The 24,999-nt window shown below is 40.5% G+C and overlaps 5 protein-coding genes and 1 pseudogene across 11 annotated transcripts; 2 read left to right on the top strand and 4 right to left on the bottom strand.

The window, feature by feature from the left end:
• Positions 1-127: 127 nt before the first annotated feature.
• Positions 128-2,878, bottom strand: LOC18021600 (interactor of constitutive active ROPs 5). Of its 5 annotated transcripts, none has more exons than XM_024158060.1 (4): positions 2,727-2,878; positions 1,649-1,760; positions 1,398-1,557; positions 128-1,264 (listed from the first exon to the last, which is right to left on the bottom strand). In XM_024158060.1, the coding sequence occupies exons 2-4, from the start codon at positions 1,666-1,668 to the stop codon at positions 278-280; spliced, it is 1,167 nt and encodes a 388-aa protein (XP_024013828.1). In that variant the 5' UTR covers positions 1,669-1,760; positions 2,727-2,878; the 3' UTR covers positions 128-277. The 5 variants fall into 5 exon arrangements, with proteins under 5 accessions (XP_024013828.1, XP_024013831.1, XP_024013829.1 ...); XM_024158063.1 differs by having other exon boundaries at positions 128-1,258; XM_024158061.1 differs by having other exon boundaries at positions 1,649-1,756.
• Positions 2,879-5,767: 2,889 nt separating this feature from the next.
• Positions 5,768-9,807, top strand: LOC18021598 (pentatricopeptide repeat-containing protein At3g53360, mitochondrial). Of its 3 annotated transcripts, XM_024157637.1 has the most exons (6): positions 5,768-5,919; positions 6,012-6,056; positions 6,489-9,115; positions 9,225-9,289; positions 9,452-9,505; positions 9,604-9,807. In XM_024157637.1, exon 3 carries the CDS (start codon positions 6,738-6,740, stop codon positions 9,042-9,044), a length of 2,307 nt encoding a protein of 768 aa, XP_024013405.1. In that variant the 5' UTR covers positions 5,768-5,919; positions 6,012-6,056; positions 6,489-6,737; the 3' UTR covers positions 9,045-9,115; positions 9,225-9,289; positions 9,452-9,505; positions 9,604-9,807. The 3 variants fall into 3 exon arrangements, with proteins under 3 accessions (XP_024013405.1, XP_024013404.1, XP_006403701.1); XM_024157636.1 differs by having other exon boundaries at positions 9,452-9,807; XM_006403638.2 differs by lacking the exon at positions 6,012-6,056 and having other exon boundaries at positions 5,785-5,919; positions 9,452-9,807.
• A 204-nt stretch (positions 9,808-10,011) lies between these two features.
• On the bottom strand, positions 10,012-17,882 carry LOC18021599 (annotated as a pseudogene).
• Positions 17,883-19,044: 1,162 nt separating this feature from the next.
• On the top strand, positions 19,045-19,560 carry LOC18021597. The gene has a single exon (XM_024157775.1). The coding sequence runs from the start codon at positions 19,045-19,047 to the stop codon at positions 19,558-19,560; it is 516 nt and encodes a 171-aa protein (XP_024013543.1).
• An 804-nt stretch (positions 19,561-20,364) lies between these two features.
• LOC18021495 (DNA-binding protein S1FA1) lies at positions 20,365-21,832 on the bottom strand. Its single transcript, XM_006403636.2, has 2 exons — positions 21,647-21,832; positions 20,365-20,866 (listed from the first exon to the last, which is right to left on the bottom strand). The coding sequence occupies exons 1-2, from the start codon at positions 21,671-21,673 to the stop codon at positions 20,663-20,665; spliced, it is 231 nt and encodes a 76-aa protein (XP_006403699.1). The 5' UTR covers positions 21,674-21,832; the 3' UTR covers positions 20,365-20,662.
• A 286-nt stretch (positions 21,833-22,118) lies between these two features.
• On the bottom strand, positions 22,119-24,733 carry LOC18021494 (L-type lectin-domain containing receptor kinase VIII.1). Its single transcript, XM_006403634.2, has one exon. It carries the CDS (start codon positions 24,418-24,420, stop codon positions 22,264-22,266), a length of 2,157 nt encoding a protein of 718 aa, XP_006403697.1. The 5' UTR covers positions 24,421-24,733; the 3' UTR covers positions 22,119-22,263.
• Between the last annotated feature and the right edge of the window lie 266 nt (positions 24,734-24,999).

Raw genomic sequence — 24,999 nt, 5'->3', positions numbered from 1 at the left:
GGGATATAATAGCTTAATGTTTAATGAGTATTTAAATGATAAACTGTTAATTCTAGTAGTTTACAGCATTTATGGTTTTATGATATTTAAAGTCTTGATTCTTGAATGCAAAAGATCACATCTCAATACAGTTTTGATTTTTGAATACCAAATGTGACAACGATTACAGGAAGAATAAAAAGACTTACAGAAATCAAATCAAATGATACAAATTTACAAACAATGAAAAAATGCCATTTATTAATTATCATAAAGAAAAAGAATCATTCATTATTGCTTATGGTTTTTTCTTGAGTAACACACCAAATTTCTTCAACATTTTGCCATTCTCAATAGAATCAGTTCTCTCTTCGTCATTGCTCAGAATCGAAGCTGCCGTCTCAGCTGCTTTCCGCCATTGCTCACACTGAACTTTCACTCTTCTAAGCTCAGCTTCCATAGCTTCCGTGTTTGCTGTTTCCACTTTCTTCTCCATTTCACTCCTCAGACACTGCAACTCCATCTCCTTCTCCATTAAACTCCCTCTCACTTCCATTAAATCCGATTCAAGCTTCTTCAAGTCCTCTTCTTTCTTCTCATCCACTAACCCTTTGCGCAAAACCTCGACTTCAGCTTTCGTTCTCTTCAATTCTTCAACTAACTCGGTCTCTCTCTGAGAATATCTTGATTTCACTGCCTCTGTTTGTTCGTAAGCGTTTCTTATCTGCAATGTGCTCTGTATATACTCTTCTTGATACCTTGTCTCTGCTACTTCAACCGCAGATTTCAGTTGGCTTATCTCATTCCTCGCGAGATTCATCGCTTCCTTCAGCTTTTCCACTTCCATTGATGATGATGATGAGTCTCTGCTGCTTCTTCTTTCTTCCTCGAGCTGTCTAACAAGTTTCTCTAACGACTTTGTCTCAAATTTAGACTGCTCTAACTCGGACTCGGACTCAAAGAGCTTCGACTTCAGTTTCTGGACCTCGTTAATAGCAGAAGACAAAGCAGCTGAATCCATTCCGTGTTGTCTCTGCATAGCTTCAAGCTCAGATTGCCATGTCTTGTCTCGCTCCTGCGAGAGTTTACGCAGCTCCTCAATTCTTGAATCTTCTGAGGCGTTGATCTCCATTAACTGCTGTTTGGTCTCTTCAGCTTCTTCTTGAGCTTCCTTCTTTAATGCTTCTGATCTATTTAGCTCTTCCTTTGCCTTCTTAAGCTCATCTTGAAGCTGAGATATCTGAGATTCCAATTCCGGTATCCTTCCTGTCCGCTTCTTCTGAATCTTGAAAAAGCAACAATCATATATACAAAAATAACTCAATTATGAAGCTGAGTGCTTTCCCAAATCAAGAATCCAAGTAAAAATGCATACACCAAATCAACAATCTTTCATATAAGTATAGCTGCAAAAGTACCTCATTAAGAGGGATTCTTGGAGAGCGCCGATCAGTTGCCAGTTTTGGGATTTGAGTTTTCGGTGACGTCTTGGTTTCTGTTCCGTTTGGCTTGAGTCTCCGAGCAACTTTGGCAGTTGGTAAAGAAGATTTCTTTTGTGGCAGCTCCAATGAGCCCGGCCTATCACAGAATCACAATCACCATTAACAACATTGAAAACAGATACAAAAAACTTACAAGACCATCCACAAAACAGAGAGCAATGCATCACCTTGATTTTGAAGTTTGCATTTTTTGGGGAACAAGTGGTTAAAAAAACCTCTCTTTCTGTGTGTAATCAATTGCGTTATGATTGCTTCTTTGAAGAATCTGACAAATACTAACTACATGAAGACAAATTGAATCAATGTGTTAGAAAGAAGCAAAAGAGGAAATTGGAACTATTAAGATTATCCTAAGCATATATACAACAAACTGAGAGGAAATAGAAAGCTTAAGCAAGTGTACAGAAAAAAACAATAACAAATTAAAATAGTTAGAATACACATCGTACGTTAGCTTCAAAGAGACTACTACTGCCACCAAACGAAGGTAAAGAGATAGGAAATGTATATTGAATTTGTTTGGAACAAATAAAAAAACATTTTGAAGTCTATTTAGAAAAGAAGTAGCCGTCACTGTGATTCATCAAATCACAGAAATAAACCCTATTACAAGCAAAGAAAGAAAGCTCCATATCTTCCACATAATCTTTTTGGTTGTTAAGTCACCAATTTTTCTGTTTTTTTTTCTCTCTTTTAAACATTTTTGGAATTATGAGGGAGAAGAGACGATTTCTTGTCATTTAGCCAATGTGAGAGTTTGTTTTATTAGGTGGATCTTCCCAAAAAAGAAACACAGATCCACAAGTAAAATTACACAGAAAACAATCATTTACATACTCCTAAAACTAGAATCTTTTAACATTTTCTGAAAATATTAAAAGGATTAAAAAACACAACAGAAACACTTTTGCTTTTGCAGGAAAACATTAAATTTTTGACTGAATGTTTAAACTACCAACCAAAAAGGAGGTTGATTTAAGCATATTAAAACCCTGAAGTCCTAAACCCATCAGAGATTTACAATTCTGCAGCAAATCAGCAAACAAACTTGTAAAATACCTAGAAACGCAATAAGAATTTCGGGTTCTAATTTGCTCACATCATAATAAAGTAAGACTACCCCTAAATGCTAAAATTTTCAGAAATCAAATAAAAAAGAACTCTAATGAGAATTGGGAACAAATCATGTGAATGAAAAATAAAGAGAAATTTGAGTCTTTGACAAAGTCGTGAAGAAATATTCACCTGCACCGTCGATCTAGTTTCCTTTTGTAGGAAAGATCGGCTTTAAAAAGACAAAAAGAAAATGAAGAATTGCAGAATCAAACAAGAACTTTAGATGAATTGATCTTCAGACATCTCTCGTTCTGATTTGCTTTTCTCACTGACTCCCGAAGTTTTTTTCCCTCAGTGAGAAACATCTATCATTTATTTTTAATTTTGGTTAAAAGATATATATATCAGAAATAACCCCTGAAGTAATGATTGTGTTGTTCCCACCTCGCTTCTTTAATTTTCAATACTTTGAAAGAACTCGTTACTTTATCTGTTATTTTTTAAAATATTTATTATATAGTGGCATACACTTGACCTTGGATTCGTTTTGGTTCAACAGAAAACAATACTTGATTTTCTCTTTGGAATGATTAATTTCTAGTGGGGTGGATTATGCAAACAATAAATATTAGGGGTTTTTTGAAAAATAATTGAGAGAGTGAACGAAAATAGAACGTGGAGGGTGCGTTTTTTTAGCTACGCGCTTTGTTGACGCGCCCGAGTCACGTGCCACTGTTCAGCCTCATATTGCTACTTTAAACCGAACCGTCACGCAACACAAAATACAAACAAAGACACAATCTTAGCATTTTCTTGTTTTTTTTAATATTTATATAAATCCACATTTTTGTAGAATAAACAGCCTTATTAATCATGTTATCATGTTATGGACCAGATGGTCCAAATCTTCGGTATGTATATCTTACATCCGAATTATTATTCTTATGTTTTTATACGTCACATACGTATTACATTTTGGTCTTATCCATTGATCAAAAATACTGGTTTTTGCTAATATATGTAGAACTATCAATTAATCATCAAATCTCTCAATTTTATTTCGGTATTCTTTGGTTCTTCTGTTGTTATTGGTTATTACTGGATCACTCCATCAAATCTAACACCAAAATCAAATTAAGAGATTTAATGGATAACTCAATAATCCAAAAGGTAGCAATTCAAAAAGTATTGACGACATGAATCTTCTATTTAATATACCTGATTTCTAAACCAACCAAAAATAAATTCCATAAAACTAATTTTTTGAGAGAAAGTATAATCAGAATTTATGAACACGGCATATTCACTTGCTTATTAATTGACTATACAGTCTGCCTTACTTAAAATTACATTTAAAAAATGGTTTTGACTTACTCTGTTTCTTACTCTATTTCCTCGTTGTATCAGCTCAGACTCTTTCTTCAATCATATCTTCAACACTAAAATAAAAGCTGATCTGACTCTTTCTTCAATCATATCTTGAACGTTGCACGTGTCCTGATTTGTTGATAATAGCGCTCATTCATTGTCAAATGGATGTAATCATCTCTGTTTGCACGTGTAACTTGTTTGTTATCACCACTCTAACACAGGTTTTCTGAGAAAAAGTCTTGAACTGATTCTATATCAGTTTGACAAGTTTTGCAAGGAAAATATTTTATTTCCAGCTAGGTGAAAGAGTGTCAAACAGAATACCAACTAGCACATCGTGCTTCAAAGCCTGTCAGCAAATTTATACTTATGTAGATTATTTTCTTATATTAAGAGTTTTGGATGCGATTAGAGACTAAATGAAGAGCTTGTTTTCAGGATCAAAGAGTTTGTTGCAAGACAAAAAAAGTCACTCAAAATACTTTATCACTTTCCGTTTGTTCATCTGCAAACTGCACAAGGATTGTCCCAACATGAAAATCCAATGTGTCTGCAGCCATTACCTGAATCAAAGAATTTTTAAAAAGGTTAATCTAAAAATCACACATGTAGTTGGATCTGTTCAAGTCGTCGTTTTCAATTTATAATAAGATTTTAATTTACAAGTAGTTTTAATAAATTCGACAAACTTATGCAAAATATGAAATATATATCTTTTTATACCATAAAAATATAAAATTTATTAAATCATTATGTGTTGATTGGTTTCGTATATATTTGTAGTATCATTTGTGCATACTTTGAACATATTTTATTATAATAACAATTTCAAGCATGTAAATTAATCATTGGATTGGTAATAATTGTGGTTGTCTATTTTCAAAGTTGGGTCAAAACATATTTTTTTATTATAATTTGAACATTGATGAATGTATTTTATGACAAAATGAATGGTTTTAATGCTATCTATGTATTTTATGTTTTTTAGTGTATGTTACCAGTACCATGCATATATTACTTTTTGATGAGTTATATTTGTGTAGCTAGCAATCCATTTTTCTGTCATATTTTATATATATGCTTTTAAGACCATAAAAGTTCTGATATGTTCACATATGGAAAGACTCTAATATTATTATAGTAAATCTAGCGCCACTTGGGTGTTCATGCATTAGAGAATCTCCGATACGAGGAGAATTCTTGGCTGTACGCAAAACATCCTCTCCAGTCTCCACATATGTGAAATTATATATTCTGTATTATATGTTGGATTTTTTTGGCTGTTATTATTCATTATTTCATTTGTATTTTCTATGAAAGAATGTGCAACAATATACTATTATATATTACTGACTATATATCTAACAGACCACAAAATGCTCAAATTCAGTGTTATGTATTCTTCACGTAGTACATACATGATGCTTTGAAGTTGTATTTTATATTAACCACATTATATATAAATACAAATGAATGGACACGGAAGGGGCATCACGAGTCACGACCAAACAACGATGGCTAAAAACTGAAATTGTTGAGCAGATTTTGCAGTACATCCTGAACAGTCATGTCCACATTGTGAAGAAGAGTCAACAATGCTATTCTATTGCAGCCACATATTACAGAATGCTTCGCAATTCCAATTCTATTTTATATTTACCACATAGTATAAAAACAATAGGTATGAACTACATTATCTATGGGGTGATCGTACAAACCGAAAATAACCACCAGACTGGTTTTTCAGGGAAATCATTGTTAACCGAAATTTAAACTAAACCAAAGACTAACCACAACTTTATCCCATCACAGTTTTCGATTCGAGTCTTTCTCTATAGCATCGCCTTCATCTATTTTCCAGTTATCATAATGGGCCATAGCCAAAGTGAGGTCCTTTTCTCAATTCTTCAATTTCAGGCACGATCACATGTATTCATCACCGCTTCATGCGCAAGATTCCAGGTTCTCAACCTCAGATATTGTTGAAAGGGAGCAGAATCCGACGTCATTGGTTTGTGTTTTATCTTTGTTTTTAAACAAACTTGGAGGATTATATGGTTGCCGCATAGATATATTGACTTCGTTTTCTATATACTTTTGCAGTCTCTACTGCACATTTGGCAAACTTTCTTCATGCTGATTAAAAAGGTCGAATTTTTATAAATATCGCTCATGTGTTTCTAACATTGTACACCACCTGCTCGATCAAATGCCTGTGAGATATATTCGTTGACATTGCTCACCTCATTTCCCCTTCTGCGTTAGTAATTGTGTCTTGAAGAGGAAATTGTGTTATGACAAATATTTGACTCATCGAGTTGTGATTGGTTGTGTTGAGCTCCTGAGCTTTCTATCCATTGGGTTATTCGTACTAGTTTGTAGCTAGCACTTTCAACAACAAAACATTACTCTGTTTCTGAGACATGGTATTCTGTTAAAATGTCCCCGTGATTTCATTTGGATGCCTTGTGGGGATATGAGAACGCATGAAATTAGCCGCCTTTATTTAGAGTTTACAGAGAAATTGTATTGATGTTTATAGTTTTATCTCTCATATTTGAGTCTTTATTTCTGAAACAGGATTTTGCAACTGATATCCAGCTAGAGAGGGCTGCCTTCCTTGTTTGGTGACTTATGAGTTTGCAAAGAACGTTCAGCAGTGGATTATATTTTCTTCATCATCGAAAAATGGTGCATTTTATTTCAATGGTGAATCCTTTGCCTTGTTTTGTTGGATGCTTCCCCGAATGACACGTCTTTCTAGCTGAACCTCCCACTCATATTCCTTTCGCAAGGAGGTATTTGCTAGGGTTTTGAAACTTGATCGAAATGGGAAAAATCTTACGATCAGGAGCTAGAGTTGCCTTCAGCAACAGTCAGGTACCGGCAACTTCTACTGTGGTATCGACCATCAGGACCGAAGAGTTGATGAATGATCACATAAATACCCTCTGTAAACAGAAATTTTACAGGGAAGCACTGGAAGCGTTTCATTTCTCACACAAGAACTCAAGCTTCAAGATAAGTTTAAAGACTTATGTTTCTTTAATTTGTGCTTGCTCTTCCTCGAGATCTCTGGCACAAGGCAGGAAGATTCATGATCACATCTTGAAATCCAACTGCAAGCATGATACTATTCTTAATAATCACATTCTAAGCATGTATGGAAAATGTGGCTCGCTGAGGGATGCTAGACAAGTTTTTGATCTTATGCCTCAGAGAAATTTGGTCTCTTATACATCTGTGATTACTGGCTATTCACAGAACGGTCAGGAAGCCGAGGCAATCAAATTGTACTTGAAAATGCTTCAGGAAGATTTAGTTCCTGACCAGTATTCATTTGGAAGCATCATCAAAGCATGTGCTAGTTATGGTGATGTTGGGTTAGGGAAGCAACTGCATGCTCAAGTCATTAAGTTGGAACCTACTTCTCATCTTGTTGCTCAAAATGCTCTTATTTCTATGTATGTTAGCTTCAATCAAATATCAGATGCAAGCAAAGTGTTCTCTGGTATTCCGATGAAGGATATAATTTCGTGGGGTTCCGTCATTGCAGGGTTCTCGCAGCTTGGGTACGAGTTAGAGGCACTGAGCTGCTTAAAAGAAATGTTGTCTTATGGTGTTTTCCAGCCAAATGAATATATATATGGTAGCTCTTTAAAAGCTTGTAGCAATCTCCTTCGACCAGATTATGGAAGCCAAATACATGGGTTATGCATTAAGTCTGGGTTTTCTGGAGACGCGTTTGCAGGCTGCTCGCTCTGTGACATGTATGCTAGATGTGGTTTTTTGAGTTCTGCACGGAGAGTGTTTTATCAGATAGAGAAACCTGATACAGCATCATGGAATGTGATCATTGCTGGACTTGCAAATAACGGCTACGCTGATGAGGCTGTATCATTTTTTTCTCAAATGAGGAATTCTGGTTTTACTCCTGATGCTATCTCCTTGCGTTCTTTGCTCTGTGGTCAGACAAACCCAATGGCTCTGTGTCAAGGCATGCAAATTCACTCTTTCATTATCAAGTATGGTTTTCTGACAGATCTTTCAGTTTGCAACTCTCTGCTTACCATGTACAATTGCTGCTCGGACTTGTATTCTTGTTTTAGGATATTTGAAGACTTCAGAAACAAGGCAGATTCTGTTTCTTGGAATGCTATTCTGACGGCGTGTTTGCAACATGAACAGCCAGCAGAGGTGTTGAGATTTTTTAAGCTGATGTTTGTATCTGAATGTGAGCCAGATCACATAACCACGGGTAGTCTGCTTCGGGCTTGTGTAGAAATTTCATCTCTAAAATTGGGAAGTCAAGTCCATTGCTATAACTTGAAAACCGGGTTGGTGCTTGAACAATTTATAACAAATGGACTGATTGATATGTATGCCAAGTGTGGGTCAATGGAGCAAGCGAGAAGGGTATTTGATTCAATGGATAACCGAGATGTGGTTTCGTGGAGCACATTGATAGTTGGATATGCACAGTCTGGATTTGGAGATGAAGCTCTCACACTGTTCAAGGAGATGAAAAGCTCGGGCATAGAGCCAAACCATGTAACGTTTGTCGGTGTTCTTACCGCATGTAGTCATGTTGGGCTGGTGGAAGAAGGCTTGAAGCTGTATGCAATCATGCAAACCGAATACGGGATTTCACCAACAAAAGAGCACTGCTCTTGCATTGTCGACTTACTAGCTCGTGCTGGACATTTAAATGAAGCTGAGAAGTTCATCAATGAGATGAAGTTGGAACCTGATGTAGTCGTGTGGAAGACTCTACTGTCTGCATGTAAAACCAAAGGAAATGTTGATCTCGCCCAAAAAGCTGCTGAAAATATTCTGAAGATCGATCCTTTCAACTCTACAGCTCATGTATTGCTCTGTGGCTTACACGCTTCTTCTGGAAATTGGGAAGATGCGGCATTGTTGAGGAGCACGATGAAAAAGCATGACGTTAAAAAAGTTCCGGGACAGAGCTGGATTGAAGTTAAGGATCAAATTCATATATTCTTTGCTGAAGATGTTATTCATTCAGAGAAGGAAGATATCTATACAGTTCTGCACAACGTCTGGTCGCAGATGCTAGATGAGTGCCATCCGCAACACAAGAAAAGACTCCAGTTTATCGATGAGACCGGATAAACAGACTTTTAAGTGCAATTTGTCTCTCTTCAAACAAAGCACAGAGAATGGAATGCCATTGCGTATCATCTGTAAGTTGCATCTTCTTCCACCTTGGTCTTTGCTTACAGAAAATGCCGTAAATACCAAAAAGAGATCTTGCGCTTTCACTTTTACTCAATGTTTATATTTACTCTGCAGTGTGTTGCCATGAGAGATAGATGCAGCGTACACAGGCGCAGCGTTCTGTTAAGGCATTTGACGAGGTAATATTTCGCTTGATTGCAGCGAATATATTCTGTTGATGTTTTTGGTTACCTGTTGAGTAATGGTGAAAGAATATTGACTTCTTTTTGTTACCAAAATGATGTTAATTTTCATGAATCTCATTGTTCTATTTATTTCTATTTTACCACGTTGGATTGCAGCACGCAAGCAGGATGAAACATCTACTAGTGAAGGTGGATGATTTGAAGGATGCGGTGAAGGAACTATCTTCAATTTAATGGCTACAATGATATCACAGCTAGTTGCTTTTCTTATCTCTTTGCTTCTTCTGCTCTTATTGATGTATTTTCAGATTGGATTCGCCGAGAGCCGAGCTATTTTGGCGCCACCCTCTGAATCGGGTAGAGGAAAAGGCCCATAGGCCATGAGCAAAAATACGGTTTGAGAGGTAACAGAGTTACAGAGAAGACCCTATAATGGTCAAAGATTATTGTTCTTATGATTTTATATTAGTTTTCGGATTATGTCATAAGATTAGATCATATGATAACAATACTTGGTAGTAAATAAGACCATGTTGTAAGCTATATAATAAAGTTTCTCAGAACATCAAAAACTCTTCATCAAAGGTACTGCAACAAGAAAAGCTAAAACAGAAAGAATGTTCCAAAAAACATCGCAGAACCAATGCAAATGGACACACCAAAGCACCAAGCTCAACAAAAATACTCACAGGTGCCTAGAAACTCAAGAACATCTTCTACATAACATCATCGAATGAGAGTGGAGCTTTTGCAGCCGAAACCTCTGCTTTCTCCTTCTCCATCTCAGCTTCAAGATCTGAGCACTTTTTTTTTTTTTTTTTTGACCTCAAAAACACCATTTATTAAGATCGTGGCAGATGACTCTCCTCAAGAGAAAGCCAATTGGGTGCCATAGGACTTACATGGGAAAAGCTACAACCTCGTGATCTTGCCTCTTTAGCAAGCTTGTCGGCACGGATATTACAAGAGCGGGGAATATGAAATAGTCTAAACGACGGAAATAACGAATACATAAATAAGAAGTCCCTAAGTTCTGACGCAAACGAAGGCCAGGCCTCGGGGTTACTCGTCATGGCTAGAAGATCGGAGCAATATGTGGCAAAAGATTCGCAAGAAATATCCGATGCGAGGATACACTTCATAGCCCATAGGAGAGAGTTTAGCTCAGCGTGGAGGGGCGAGAGATTGCGGACCGATCCGCGAGCTCCGTACAACAAGGTCTTCCGTCTTGCTTCAACAAGCCATCCGTGGCCACTAAAGCTGTCTGTCTCGTGCCAAGACCCGTCAATATAGCATATTGGGTCCTCCGGAAGGCAAGAATCGGAAGCCCCACAATCCACACACAGGGGAGCTGACTCAAGGTCAACAGTGTTTGCTTGTCTCCAAACCTCTTCCTCACGTCTCGCATGATCTAGAATGTCTGGGGGTAACTCTTCCACATTCTCAAAAATCTTCTTGTTTCTAGCTTTCCAAATAAACCACATAATCCAAGGGAATGCCTTAAGGTCTGCTTCACAAGAACCGAAAGACCGAGCCCTCCAGAATAGATAATCTAAATTGCCAAAAACCGAGGCAAGTGGGAACACGTTAGGAGCCGAGGGGATCGAAGACAAAGCCCATACTTGCTTTGCCGGGGGCATTCGAAAATAACATGGTTTATGGTCTCTTCCTCCGCACCACATCGAGGGCATCCCTTATCCCTACCAATGTGACGGTATGCGTGACGTTGACAAGTCGGTAAAAAACCGGAAGCACACTGCCACACAAAGTGTTTAACTTTACGTGTGGTCTTTAGTTTCCAAGCTTGTGCCTTTAGTGCCGTAGCGCTAAGTCCCTGAAGAGGGAGGTCACAAGCGAGACGAGATAACGCTCTCGCGGTCCAATAGCCTGATTTTACCGTGTAATTCCTGGATTTAGTGAGGGACCAACTGTACCCATCTCTCGAGACATTTTGACTCGGACGTAACCCAAGGATAAGGGAGATTTCCTCCGGTGGGAAAAGCTCCCTGAGCCGCTCCATCTTCCATTGTTTAGACTCGAAGTCGATCAACGTGTTGACAAACAAAAGCGGGTCTCTCTCGCCTTGAAGGCCCACCGGGGGTCGGGGCGGAGAATCGGGAATCCACGGTTTTGACCATACACATGTATCGAAGCCGGAACCAATCGTTTTGCGGATCCCAGAGGCTAGAAGGGGTTTTGCCGCAAGGATGCTTCTCCAACCATAAGAAGGGCGGTTCGAGGCGGATATCTCTAGAGGGCTGCAGTATCTGAAATACCTCCCTTTTAATACTCGACAAAGAAGAGAGTCGGGGAAACGAAGGAGACGCCATAGTTGTTTAGCAAGGAGGGCTAGGTTGAAATCCTCAAAGGATCGAAAACCGAGACCACCTTCCTCAAGATGTGCGCTTAGGGATTCCCAAGATACCCAATGGATACCTTTGCTATCAATCTTAGAACTCCACCAGAAGTTAGCGACAGCACTTCTCAATTTGGAGCATAATACTTTCGGGAGAAGGAAACACGACATTACATATGTCGGAATTGCTTGGGCTTGAGACTTGATCAGTATCTCCTTCCCGCCTTTTGAAAGGATTTTGGAGGACCAGGAGTTGACACGGGTTTGGAGTCGGTCTCGAACGAACGCAAATACTTGAGCATTTGATCCATGAAGCTTTTCTGGGATACCCAAATAGGTTCCCATTCCACCTTCTTGGGAGATACCAATAGTGTCTTTGATCATCTGACGGGAGTCGCTGGGAACCTCATTACCGAACATGACGGAAGACTTGCTATAGTTGATTTGCTGTCCTGAGACCTCTCCATAGGATAGGATAATGTTGAAAAGTTCTCTACTTTGATTAGGGTCTGCCTTACAGAAAAACAGGCTGTCATCAGCAAAGAGGAGGTGAGATGTTGGGGGGCTAGCCCGAGCAACTCGTAACCCTTGAATCTTTCCGTCAAGTTCCGAAGCGCGAAGCTGTGAGATTAGGGCTTCCGTACATAAAATGAATAGGTACGGAGAAATAGGGTCACCTTGTCTGATCCCTCGGGATGGAGTAATATGACCTCGCGGCTCTCCATTTAGGAGGACACGGTAAGACACAGTCCTGATACATTGCATCACCCAATTCACCCATTTTGAGCAAAAGCCCATCTTTTCCATTAGCGAGCATAGAAAAGGCCATTCGACTCGGTCATAAGCTTTGCTCATGTCCGTTTTGATAGCCATGAAATTCTTCCTGCACACCGAGTTAGATCGAAGAGCGTGAAAATTTTCTTGAGCTAAGAGGACATTATCCGTAATCAGTCGACCGGCCACAAATGCGGATTGGGTCTCAGAGATTAACTCTGGAAGGAACCTCTTTAACCGGAGACTCAGGATCTTAGATATGACCTTATAGCTTACATTACATAAACTAATAGGTCTAAAACCCGCCATCTCTCTTGGTTTGTCACCTTTCGGGATGAGGCAGATGTTCGTCTCATTAAGTCTCTTATCCAGGATTCCGGACTCGAAGAATTCCTTAACCAAATGGATAAGATCATCTTTTACTATTCCCCAGAATTTTTGGAAGAATAATGCTGTCATCCCGTCGGGACTCGGGGCTTTCCCGGGGTTTATAGAAAACAGGGCACGTCGCACTTCATCCTCTGAAATCTCTCTAGTGAGGTTCTCATTCATTAGAGCTGTAACAGAGGAGGGTACATCCCGAAGAACAATAGATGGGTCACCCGAAACCGAGGAGGTGAAAAGATCTTCAAAATACTCAACCGCAACTTTCTCCATCCCGGCATCGTCGTCAATCCAAACACCGGATTGATTTAGGAGGCCAAGGATCCTATTGCAAGCTCTCCTCTGTTTAGTAGTTGCGTGGAAGAATTTTGTATTTCTATCGCCCTCTTTTAGCCATAGCGCTCTACTCTTCTGCTGCCAGTAAGACTCTTCCTCTTGATATGCCGCACAAAGTTGCCATTTCAGATCAAGTAACGCCTCTGGGGTTATAGCCACATCTTCTTGTGCTTTATCAATTTGGTCTTGGAGATGCGCTATTAGCTTCTCTGAGTTCGTGGTGAGATCTTTCTTCCACATCGAAATCGCTTGCCGACATTTGCGAATACGACACACGAAATGGTCGTTTGGACTCTGCGAAGTTTGACCCCAACCTTCCTTGACAGCTTCCTCAAGGCTTGGCTTCCCAATCCATCTCTTATCAAACATAAAACGATGAACGGGTCTCCTAGGGGTGGATCGAATCGATGCGACAATGGGTCTATGATCTGATCCCCATAGCTTAAGATACTCCACATAAGTGTGGGAAAAAATGTTATGCCAGTCTTCATTCCCCATAGCCCTATCTAATCTGCATTTCACCACGCCATTGCGACGACGACCAACCCAAGAGAAAAGGTTACCCTGATATGGGAAATCGATAAGGCCACAGTTTTGAATCATAGCTCTAAACGAAAGGAAAGAGGATTCCGATCTCTTCTTTCCCCCGCATTTTTCATGGTTCCCGATAATTTCATTAAAGTCACCTATAATGAACCAGGCCCCAGAACGGGAAATACCAATGCGGTTTAACCGCTCCCACACATAATCTCGGTTTTTCACAACAGGATCCCCATAGATAAATGTCATAAAAACAATATTACCATCAATAATTGTCTCAACATCAATCAGACGATCATCCCAACAACAATATTTTAACCGGAAAATCCTTCAAATACATAAGAGCTAAACCTCCACTGTTCCCTATTGGGTCGACAGTATAAAGGTTATCAAATCCTAATTCAACTTGCATATCTTGCAGAAAAGAAAATTCGTTCTTAGTTTCCGATAAAAACATGAACCCTGGAGAGTACTTCTTGCATAACTCTTCCGGTCGACGGGAAGTAAGCTCAGCCCCCGCCCGTTGGCAGTTCCAGGATAAGACCCTCATGTAGTAGGTTTGGGTGGGTTACGGGGGCCCACCGGACCTACAGTCTTCTTGTTTGTTTTCGTAGTCTTTGCTTTCGGGACCGGAACCACTTCACGATCAGTGCCAGCTGGAATTGGTGCTTGACGGGGACCATTAGATGGTTCAGCGGGAACAGATGAACGTTTCTTCGGGGAAGGTTTACTCTGAAAAGTTTTAAGCTTTTTTGATGCCGCTTTGCTCACCTTTGGGCTTCGCGGGATTTTCTTCTTCACACCTTGCTTCTCAACACGAGCTGGAGGGCTTAACTTAGGGCTCTTGCGGGCTTGATCTCGGACCGGGGAACTCTCGCGCTTACTTGTTGGGGTCTGAAAAGGGGCTGATGACGTCTTGACACCATGGGAGATTGGGACAACTGTTTCTGAGATAGTTCTTTCCAAACTCTCCGCTAACTCCAGTGCTGCCATTTCTTCACCTAAGAGATCGTCGTCCTCCATCAAGCCCTCAATAATCATCGCCTTTTCACATTCGTCCAGGATTCGAAGGTCTTCCTCAGTAAGCACGATGTCGTCTTCATCACCTCCGTCACGGTCTTCCCAATCAGTGGGGACAGTCTCAACATCGAGATCAATATTGCCATCCGCCAAAACATGAGCATCGTCATCTGCAAACACAGGGGGAGTTGTTTCCACTGAAGGCAGAGTCTCACCAAAGGGTGGAGAGTGGATCGTACCAGAAGCCGAGCCCAACTCCAGCAGCTTTGGGGATGATTCGAAATCGCCTGCATCACTATTATCATCCTCCTCAGCTTCCATTATTGCTTTCCCTTTCCCTGAATCTTCTGGAGCGGATCGTCTTGCAGATCTGGAAGGAGATGGAAGCGGCTCAGCGATTCGCAAACTGGTTTGACGACGAGGAGGGAGAGCTCCACCCCATTGTTCGAAACTGAAATCGTGACGAGGTGGAGAACGCTTGCGTGGAGGAGAGCGCTGACGCGAGGGAGAACGCCGGCGAGAGGGAGGGAGCCCCTTCCGAGACGGATCACGGGCACGAGTGTCACCGTAGCTTGAAGTGAATCTCGGGATCTCTTGGCTAGAAGCAACTGAGTCGTGAGGCCTACGTTTCCTCGTACTCGATGATGACTGAACAGAGTTCTCCCGATTACGGGGATTAGAGTGATCACGGTCACCATTTAAGCGGTGCCAAATCGAAGTTCTTCTGTCCTCCAGAGGTTCGTTTCCTTCAGCTCGGTACAGACTCCGACGGGCAGATCTCGGAGGAAGATTACGCCCTGAGTTCAGATCTTCTCCATCCGCAGATGTACCACCGTTGGAGATACGAGTAGAGTCTTCTTGACGGGCTGAATCACGTTCAGCTCTGTGAGTCCGTCGCGAGACCAGATGCGACACGGTTTCTTTCTTTTTCAGGGATGCGAGGGCGGTGATCTCTCCGCTTTGAGCCAGAGCTCTGGATTCTCTGTTACGTTGACGTTCGCTCTCAGAGAGGTAAGGACACGAGATTTCTTCATGAGAAATCATATGGCAAGTGAAGCAGTATCGGTATAGCTTTTCATATTCCAGAAGAACCGTAATCTCGTCTCCATTGTCGAACTTGACCTTTTTCTTAAACTTCAAAGGTCTGGTGACGTCAATCACAACCGAGACACGTCCGTCTTTATCGTCGACAGCCTTCACGTGACCCAGCGTAGCACCGATTCTTCGAAAAGCATCTTCCACCCAGTAGTGGAGAGGGATTCCACGAGTGGTAATCCAGAAGCAGACAGTGCTCGGGAACTCCTCACTGATGTTCGGTTCCCATCTTTCAAGAGCGAAGGTCCATTTATTAAAATGGCACGGTCTCTTCTTCAACACCTTCTGGAGGTCTTCCTCCGAGTCAAAATCAAAGTGGAAACGACCTTGACCAAGGTCCACACCCCTTACGCGACCTGCAACATCCCATATGCCAGATCTGGGCATGAAGGCAAGGAGAGCTTCGGTGCTTCTTCCGCCAATGTGGAACGACCGTCCAATGAGAGTTAAACGAAATCTTGCCACTAGGGCAGAGTTATCAAAGGGTGGGATTACCACAGGTTCATCCTCTTCATCAGAAGGGAGACGACGAGCTTCAAGATTTTTTGGGTTGCGAGACATTATGCCAAAGCAAAAGGAAATGCTTAGAAAGCTACGCTAAGCGTCGAGGGAAGGGAGAGAGGGGGAGCGGAGGTGTATGGGAGTGAAAACGAGGTTAAACAAAGTTTTTAGTGGGGTAGAGAATGGGAGAAACAGGATTAAACCAAGGGAGCACAACACGAGAAGGAATGTTGGAGAGGAGGGAGCCAGATCTGTCGGGAAACAAGAAACAAAGTTTTCTTGGAGAGTCCATACAGGTCGGCGGGTTGAGAGAGTTTTGGAATTAGGGCGAACTCATCTGATACTCACTTTTGTTTCAAATGTTTCAACTCTTCGTCAATTTCTTGCATCCGAATCTCACCGGCTTCTTCCTTCTCCTTCTTTTCTGACATCTCATCAAGTTTCTTCTCCAGCCAATCCAACTTAAATCCAGCATAAGTCAGTGATCTCAGTGCATCATATGCCACAGCAAGATCAGCCTTGTGGAGCTCGTGAGGCGACTGGCATAGAGTCTCAATCAGACCGAGTAGCAAACTCATGTAACCTGTCCTAAGATTTGGGTTCTTGGAACGGAACTCAGATGCAATCTCAGGATGTCTTTCAAACATGTGGCACGCAACTTCCACCTGAGAGTTGAAAAACAAAAGTATAAAGTAGAATCCATACCCATAGACCAGTTTTAATTAGGAGACAACACATACATTATTAATATCTAACCTGTGAAGAGAGAATTTGAAAGCCATAAACATCCTCCACTATAGTTAAAGTCGTCTCTGCTACATCTAATTTGCCAATAACTTCAAGAACCTCTACCTCGGCAACAATTTTGAGCTCTCCGTTGACCAGAAACCCACTTTCTTTGTTAAGAATGTCTTTCATGGGAAACACCTTTAAATCACTCCGGAAAGAATGCTCATCGAACCACTCTAGTCCTTGATGTAAAACATAATTTATATAATCTCTACATGAATTATGACTTCTGTGGGTATGAACAGCAAATGCAAACAACTTGGCACAAAACTCTAATCGAAAACTACCTAAAACGAGCCTTACACGATAATTTGAAATGTCCTATGTCCGAATTATAAAATGTGAACGTCAAAAGTGATTAATGATTATGTTGTGTTTATAGTACTGTCATTCAAAATAATTTGGAGACAGGAGCTCCTGCAAAAGCAAGCGTGCAATGGGAAGAAATAATCACCATTTAGTTTGGAGTCTTTGACGGTATTTTGATTTACTAAGTTTATGAGATATCGGACGTGTCTTTTCCATCCAAAAGGCAATGATCCATGATCGGCGACTTCCAAATACATTAGTCAAGTAACCAAAGAAACTGCGATAGGCAAAAAGACGCCTTGCAAGGAAACACAAATAAAAGGATCAGAAACACTACTCTGGAGGATATAAATGGACGAAAACACTTGAAAGCCTTTACCATTTGCATCCACCGACTAGAAATTGATGAGAATAATTTTCCTCGTTAAATTTCAAAGAGGAGGCATTCTTAATCACCCAAGTGATCTTCTTTTGCTTCTCCATGATCTTGATGAAGAGTCCTCTGCAATCAAACTAGCACACATGAAGAGAAGAAAAAACCCATATAAAGTAAGTGGCACACAAACAGTTTTTAACTGGACAACCAAACAACAGTCTCTAGTCTCTAGCAGCATTACCAAAATTGAAATTTAAAATTCCAATGCGAAATGTTTAAATTTTATCACGAGGAATGCGAACAGCCTTGGTCTCCTTTCGTACTTGATTGATACTCTGCCATAATTATACGAAATTAATAAATGCTACTACAACTTTAAGAGTGTACGTTTTCGAGAATCTCTCTATTGGCCTTGACTCTTTGAATGTCGCTTCCAAACCAAGTCAGTGAACTCTATAATTAAGTGCATAAGAACTCAAACACATCAAACATGAGATGATCTTAACGTACCTTCAAATTCGCCAACTATCATTGTCTTTAAGAGACATTAACCAGTTTTAATGGTATCTTGGGATGTACAACAGGGGAGTTTAGATGCTACGAACACGTCTATAAAGTCTGACTGATTGATCTGTCTTTGTAATAATTTAACCGATGCGTCTTGATTCTCTGAATTAATATACAGATTTACATAAACATCCAGTCCATTGGACCTATTAATTTGAACCAATTTGTTGTATTTACAAACGTCAAATATGAATACTCCATGTGGACCAAATTAGAATTCGATTTTATAATAACATCCAAGAAACAATAGAAGTCAAAGGAGATTTAAGATGCTAATTCTACTTAATACCATGCAAGTGAAATCATATTAATTATGAAGTTTGAATTGACACATATACAATAAGAAGAAAAATGTATACCTGAATTATGTGAGTTTTGATTAAGTCAACTATAAGATCTAATCACTTCGAATTTTAAGGAAGCCCGATAAATTTTTACCCCTAATTAGTTCAACCTTTTCGCTACTATTAAATTACTTGACATAATTTCAATGTCGACATAACCTCAAGATATAATCAGTTCAATTAGAAAATTGTATATAAGTAAGTTCAATTAGAATGATTTGACATAACCTCAAGATATAATCAGTTCGAGTTAAAAAAAAAAAAACAATTACTCTTTACTTCCCCGGGAAAAAAGAAGTATATAAGTAAGTTCTTGCAAACCCTAACACACCAAAATCTTAAAATTACTCTTTTCTCGATGAGAAACTTAGAGAGAGAAGCAGACGAAAAACGAAGATCAGTTCGTGAGGGGAAGAGAGTCCAAGAAAGCAAGCCTGAAAACACAGAGTTAGTCCTGAAGATCTTTAAAGGATTCACAATCGATGAAAGAGATCTCACGCAACCTTACGAGGGTCCTGAGTACTTTAGAATTATGGCATGGACAGACGATCAAGATCAATACGGAACACAAGCGATCAAGTCTTACTACGGTCTCCACTTTTTCAATCAAAAGCTTGTGATTCCTTTGGATTCTCCTGCAGATCAGAATCTTTACATTGAATTGCAAAGAGGGTTTTCTTGGAAAGATCCTGGAACAAGCAACGGTACTGTTGTGATGGGTCGGGCTAGGATTGAGTTGCCTCCTCGGAACAGTCATTGCGAGTTCACTTCTAAGGTCAAACTCGTCGGTTTGAACAGTGATCAATGCGTAGGGTTCAAGGGATACCTAGATATCTCTATGAAACTTAATAGATATTTTCGATATCATGACTAATCATTTGTAATTATAGCTTTTCTCTGGATAACTAGATGGTGTTCTTATGTGATATTGGTCTTAATTATATCAAGAGTCTTTATTCTGTGTCATCTTCTATCCCATATATATATTCATTATACGTGTTGGTATAAGGATGGTTATGAATCCCAATGCATAATCTGCCACAGATGAGATTTGGCTTGGCGCAGAGTCTTAATCAGACTGAGTAGAAACATTAAACGTTTAGATTTTAGGACGAGGAATGCGAACAGCCTGTGTCTCCTTTGTTACTTGATGGATACTCTGCCATAATTATGAAATTAATATAAATGCTAAGACTTAAAGAGTCTTACGTTTTTCAGAAACTCTCTATTGGCCTTTGACTCTTTGAATGTCACAACTCTTTTTTCATACTCAGAGAAAGAGAGTTTACTTGAATCCATGTGCAAAATGTGACAACTTTACGAAATAGGAGACCGAAACCCAAGTCAGTGAACTATTTTAATTAGTGCCTAAGACCTCAATTCATCAAACATGAGCTGATCTTAACTTTCCTGCAAACTCGCCAACAATATCAATCTAGTTTGCATATAGAGAGACATTAACCAGTTTTAATGGTATCTTGGGATGTAAAACAGGGTACTTTAGAGGCTTTGTATACGTCAATGAGGGTTTCATTGATTGATTTGTCTTTTTTATAATAAAATGTTGACTCACCTTGCCTCTTGATTCTGTGAAAGATATTCAGTTTAGCCAAAAACCGGATTGGTTTAGGTAGCAAGGTTAATGACAACGAACAAGGAAACCAAGAAACAACACAAGTAAAAAATGAGGTCAACGATGAGAAATTGTTGCAAAAGAGGATGAAAGAGACTCTACAGCTGCAATCAAATGTGTGTCAAGGCAAAACTTAAACAGACCAAAAAAGTCTACCAAAGCAAAAGAGTGGTTTTCTACTTACTACTCTTAAGTGAGAAATCATACAGAAGACTCAAGACAATCCTCGCAACAGAAGTAAAGGAAGAAAAACGAACCCACAAGTAGTCAAGTCTGATGACCGATTTTATAAACCTTTATCCAGCTTTGAACAGGGAACAAGTTGAGGCTAAGGTTTAGGGTTCTATTCTCCAGGCACAGGGACTCCTTGCTTGAGCTTCTCGCGCTTGAGCTTCTTTTTGGAAACGGGCTTCTTCTTCTTTGGAGGTAGGTTTTTCTGAGCATACACGTAGAGCACGCAGTTAGCTATTAGGAACACAACGAGCGGACCTCCCACAACAAGCAGCACGATTAGTCCCGGGTTCCATCCTTTGGCTTCAGCAGCCATCTGTGGAAATGTCACACTAATGAGTGCATATAAATCATACCAAACACATAAACAAGGATCTATCTACGACAAGGGAAGAAATCAAGTTGCTGGTCACAAAAACCAACAAAATCACTAGGACCGGGCATATACAAACCGAAACGTGCATGCAACAGAGATGAGATCGTTTGTAAAACCGTGTGCAAGGGATCGAATAAAAAGCATCACAACTATCAACAAGGTAAATATCATTCTCCAACGATTTCCAGAGTTCAGAATCGAATATGTGCTAATTTAAGCCACATAATAGTACAAGAGACCTCAGACTCAGATAGAACAAGCCAGACATGTAATTGATACACATTCTCTGTGATATGTATAACTCAAAAAGCAAAACAAAATGAGCTTTTTTCATTCAAATTCCCAAAATCAATCTTTATTCATTGATCCTGCGACTCAATCCATATACGGCAAAAGAACATCCCTTTTCAATAATGGAGTTTTTCTCAGCAAAATTAAAATCACACGAATTTTTTTTTTCAAAAGTTGTCCTGGAATGCATGCAACCCCACAGCTGAATCGGATCGCAAATTGTTATTTTTCCTTTCTCAAAATCAGAATATATCACATGGTTTCCTTAGATCATTAACAAGATAGTCCAAATTCCAAAACAAAAACAAAAAATAAAAAAACAAATCACGAATACAACGTTAAGAAATCTAATTGCACATTCCGGGATCACAAAAGAGGAGCCGTTAAATTCTACAGACGCAGCAAGTATATAATGGCGATTGACGGTACCTTTCCGGCAAAATCGTCGCCGTCCATGAATACGATCCAAAATCTGAGAGATTCAGCTCCAGCAACGTACGAATGGTAGGAGGACGATGAGAACGATTTCAAGGAAACGAAGATCTGTTTCAGAACAAGATGATTTAAGACACAAACACACGCAGATATATATAATTACACGTGTTTGATCCACTATCTAGCCACCTCCAGTCATCGGAAAACTCCTAATTTGTCCCCTTAATTTTCAGGTATTTCCAAATTTAACCCGTATCTTTTGTTATGCAACATTATGGCCCTGACAAAATTTATGTAAAATTTATGTAAAACTAATCCGGTTTTAATTCGGGTTCAATGTTCTCGCATCGGTTTCTTTTTCTTTTAAAGTTTGGTTTTGGTTCTATAATCACTTACTTCAACATGGTTTCTGACATTGTTTAGTTGATGTTAGATCAAATTCAGGTTAATCGCTTTAATGGTTTAATGGCTTCTTAGAAAACCAATTTCGTGTTCTTCTCTTACATACATGAAAAAAAAAATGAATGAAATATTACAACATAAATCAAATTCTAATCAAATCATCTAACCACAACACAATGCATCCATTTGTTTGATTCTATCTTTCAATCTTATACCAAATGGTCATCCTCTCCTCGAATCACAACGTTATGTTCTGGCACCGACCAAGAAGACGATCGGCTAGAATTTAACGCTGCGGTATTGCAATCAGAGAGAGTATCTTGCAAACTCAGCAACAAATGCGAAGTGCTGAAACTCATGGTCGGTCTAGATTTAGGCACCACCGGTACATCAGCTTCACCAATCAGCATTTGCACCACTGACCTCATAGTGGGCCGAGCCACTGGGTCCGGGTGAGAACAAGCCAGGCCCACTACCATCACCCGCCACATCTCTCCTTCATCAAACTTCCCTTCAAGCCTTAAATCAGCCGCAGCCGAAACTTTCCCTTCTTTATACAAACCCCACACCCATTCTACTAAATTCGGATTTGCCCCACCATTTTGTCTCTGCACATTTAAGTCCTTCTCGATCGGTCTTCTTCCAGTAACCACTTCAAGAACCACCGCTCCGTAGCTGAAAACATCCGTCTTCTCCGTCGCACGTCCCGTCAGAAGATACTCCGGCGCTAAATACCCCATTGTTCCGGCGGCTACAGTCGCTTCCGGCGATTTATCGTGTTCGATTTGTCTGGCCAATCCGAAATCTCCGAGCTTGGCGTTGAAATTCTCGTCTAGCATTATGTTGCTGCTTTTGACGTCTCTGTGTATCACTTGATTCTCGCACTCTCTATGTAGATAAGCAAGAGCAGATGCAACTCCGAGCAAGATCTTTTTCCGGTGATCCCACGGCAACGGAAACCGTGACTCGAACAAAGCTTTATCTAGCGAACCATTTGGCATTAGATCATAGACCAACAGAATCTCGCCTCTCTCGTGGCACCAACCTTGCAATCTGACGAGGTTTCTGTGCCTTAAGCTTCCGATTATGGATAATTCCGACATGAACTCGTTCTTCTTGTCTTGTGAGCTGTGGACACATCGTTTGACGGCGACGATGTCTCCTGTTTCCGGTAATACGCCTCTGTACACAATCCCGAAGGCTCCGTGTCCGATGATTCGATTCTCGTTAAAGTTCTTCGTGCCAGCTTTGAGTTCTTTGTAGCTGAATTCTTTAGGGGCTTTGATGATCTCCGATGCGAAAGAATCGGATCTCTCGACGCGTTTGAACTTTCTAGAGTAAACCCAGAACAAACCGCCGGCGAAAAGTGCTAAGAAGAAAGCTCCGGCGGTTACAACTCCGGCGATTGCTCCGCGATTCTCTTTGCAGAGGTGGTTGTGGCAAGAAGACGACGACGAAGAAGAAGGTAAAGCTTTCGATTGGGAACTGATCGGACTCGCGGAGGAAGACGGTTGCGACGCAAGCGGCGGCGGAGAGTTCGCCGAATTAGCTTTCGGATTCACCAAACTGGTAGTGGGAGGAGAGGATCCGGATCCGGATCCAGGACCCGACCCGAATGAGGAACTGAAGCTCCACCACTCGATGCTGTGGATCTCTGTGCTTCCCTGAGTGGACCCGGAGAATCCGACGAACATGAAATCGTTCACGTAGCGATCTAGATCGAGAGGGAAAGACAGAAATGGAGATTTGGGTTTCAGATTCGAGTAAGAGACTGATACGTTGAAAACACGACTCGATCCGTCGTATTCGATCCACGAATTGACGGTGTTTCCGCTCTTGAGATCGATATCTACGGTGCCGAGATCGCCGGAAACAGAGGAAACGACGCCATTCACGTCGAATCCGACGTGGTTGCTGTTAATGTCCTTGAAGTCGACATCCATCAAAGTATCGAACTCGACGGCGACGAATTTTGACCCGGCGGGGGCGAGGAGACCCAGCGAGCCTCCGGCGGCGCCGATTGAGTTTCCGTCCGGCGAGATAACGAAGGCGAGACCACCGCCGATTGAAGAGGGGTTAACATTGGTGATTGAGAAGGAGAAGAAGGTGGAGAAGCTCGCCGGAGAGTGAGTTCCGGGTTGTCGGAATCTGATGGGATTAGAGTATAAGACTTTTCCGGCACCGGAATTAGGAACGGAGAGGTCACGCGTGAGGCTAACGATTCCATTGCTGAGACGAGCGTCACCAAGAAGCTTCAAGTTGCTGATGGCGAGCGTGGAGAAATCGAACTGCGTCGTAGCTTCATTGAAGTGGCCGAAGAAGCAGAGCAAGATCGAGATGAAGAAGAGATATAGAGGAAACGACATTATCTGTTGGAAACAATGTTTCAGAGAAGAGCCATTGGAGAAGAAGAAAAGGATTAGTATTAAGTTAGAGAGAGAGAGAGAGAGATTGATGAAAGTCACGGGTAGTGTATTGGGGTAATACTTTGCTTGGAGTAAAGTAAAGGAGAGGAAGGAGACAAAGGAATAATATGGGAAGAAGAGAGCAAAAGAGAATCCAAAGAGACAACGAATGAAGCAGACAAGTGGATTGACATATAACTCCACGTGGGTTTTCCCAACGGCTATATCCTTTTGTCTGTAAATTTTTCTATGGCGATGAAATTTGGGAACTGTTGAAAAGATGTCATATGATGATGGCAAAGAGACTTTTGTTCTTTCCTTTTTTATTTTCACGTCTAACAAATAACGGTCGTAGCACTCAGGTTATCTCTTTTGTTGTCGTGGTCGTTGATCAAAGCTAAGAGGCACCAAAAAGGTATACCAAACTTTTTGGGTATCAGGAATTTCAATTTCCGGATTTTTTAGTCGTTTTTCATATCATTACAACTAACAAGTTAGGGGTGGGGATAAAAATTGACATTTCTCAAACATAACTGTACC

Source organism: Eutrema salsugineum, unplaced genomic scaffold (assembly GCF_000478725.1).
Source record: "Eutrema salsugineum unplaced genomic scaffold, Eutsalg1_0 scaffold_16, whole genome shotgun sequence".
In the NCBI taxonomy this organism is placed as follows: domain Eukaryota; kingdom Viridiplantae; phylum Streptophyta; class Magnoliopsida; order Brassicales; family Brassicaceae; genus Eutrema; species Eutrema salsugineum.
Note: the sequence above shows the minus strand (reverse complement) of the source record. Positions and strands in the feature narration are given on the sequence as shown.

Excerpts from the sequence above, each read along its gene's own strand:
- LOC18021600 (XM_024158060.1), bottom strand. The coding sequence starts at position 1,668 with ATGCAAACTTCAAAATCAAG. Across the intron at positions 1,558-1,648 it reads ATGCAAACTTCAAAATCAAG|GCCGGGCTCATTGGAGCTGC; the intron begins GTGATGCATTGC and ends ATTCTGTGATAG. Across the intron at positions 1,265-1,397 it reads CAAGAATCCCTCTTAATGAG|ATTCAGAAGAAGCGGACAGG; the intron begins GTACTTTTGCAG and ends TGCTTTTTCAAG.
- LOC18021598 (XM_024157637.1), top strand. The coding sequence starts at position 6,738 with ATGGGAAAAATCTTACGATCAGGAGCTAGAGTTGCCTTCAGCAACAGT.
- LOC18021597 (XM_024157775.1), top strand. The coding sequence starts at position 19,045 with ATGAGAAACTTAGAGAGAGAAGCAGACGAAAAACGAAGATCAGTTCGT.
- LOC18021495 (XM_006403636.2), bottom strand. The coding sequence starts at position 21,673 with ATGGACGGCGACGATTTTGCCGGAAAG. Across the intron at positions 20,867-21,646 it reads GCGACGATTTTGCCGGAAAG|ATGGCTGCTGAAGCCAAAGG; the intron begins GTACCGTCAATC and ends ACATTTCCACAG.
- LOC18021494 (XM_006403634.2), bottom strand. The coding sequence starts at position 24,420 with ATGTCGTTTCCTCTATATCTCTTCTTCATCTCGATCTTGCTCTGCTTC.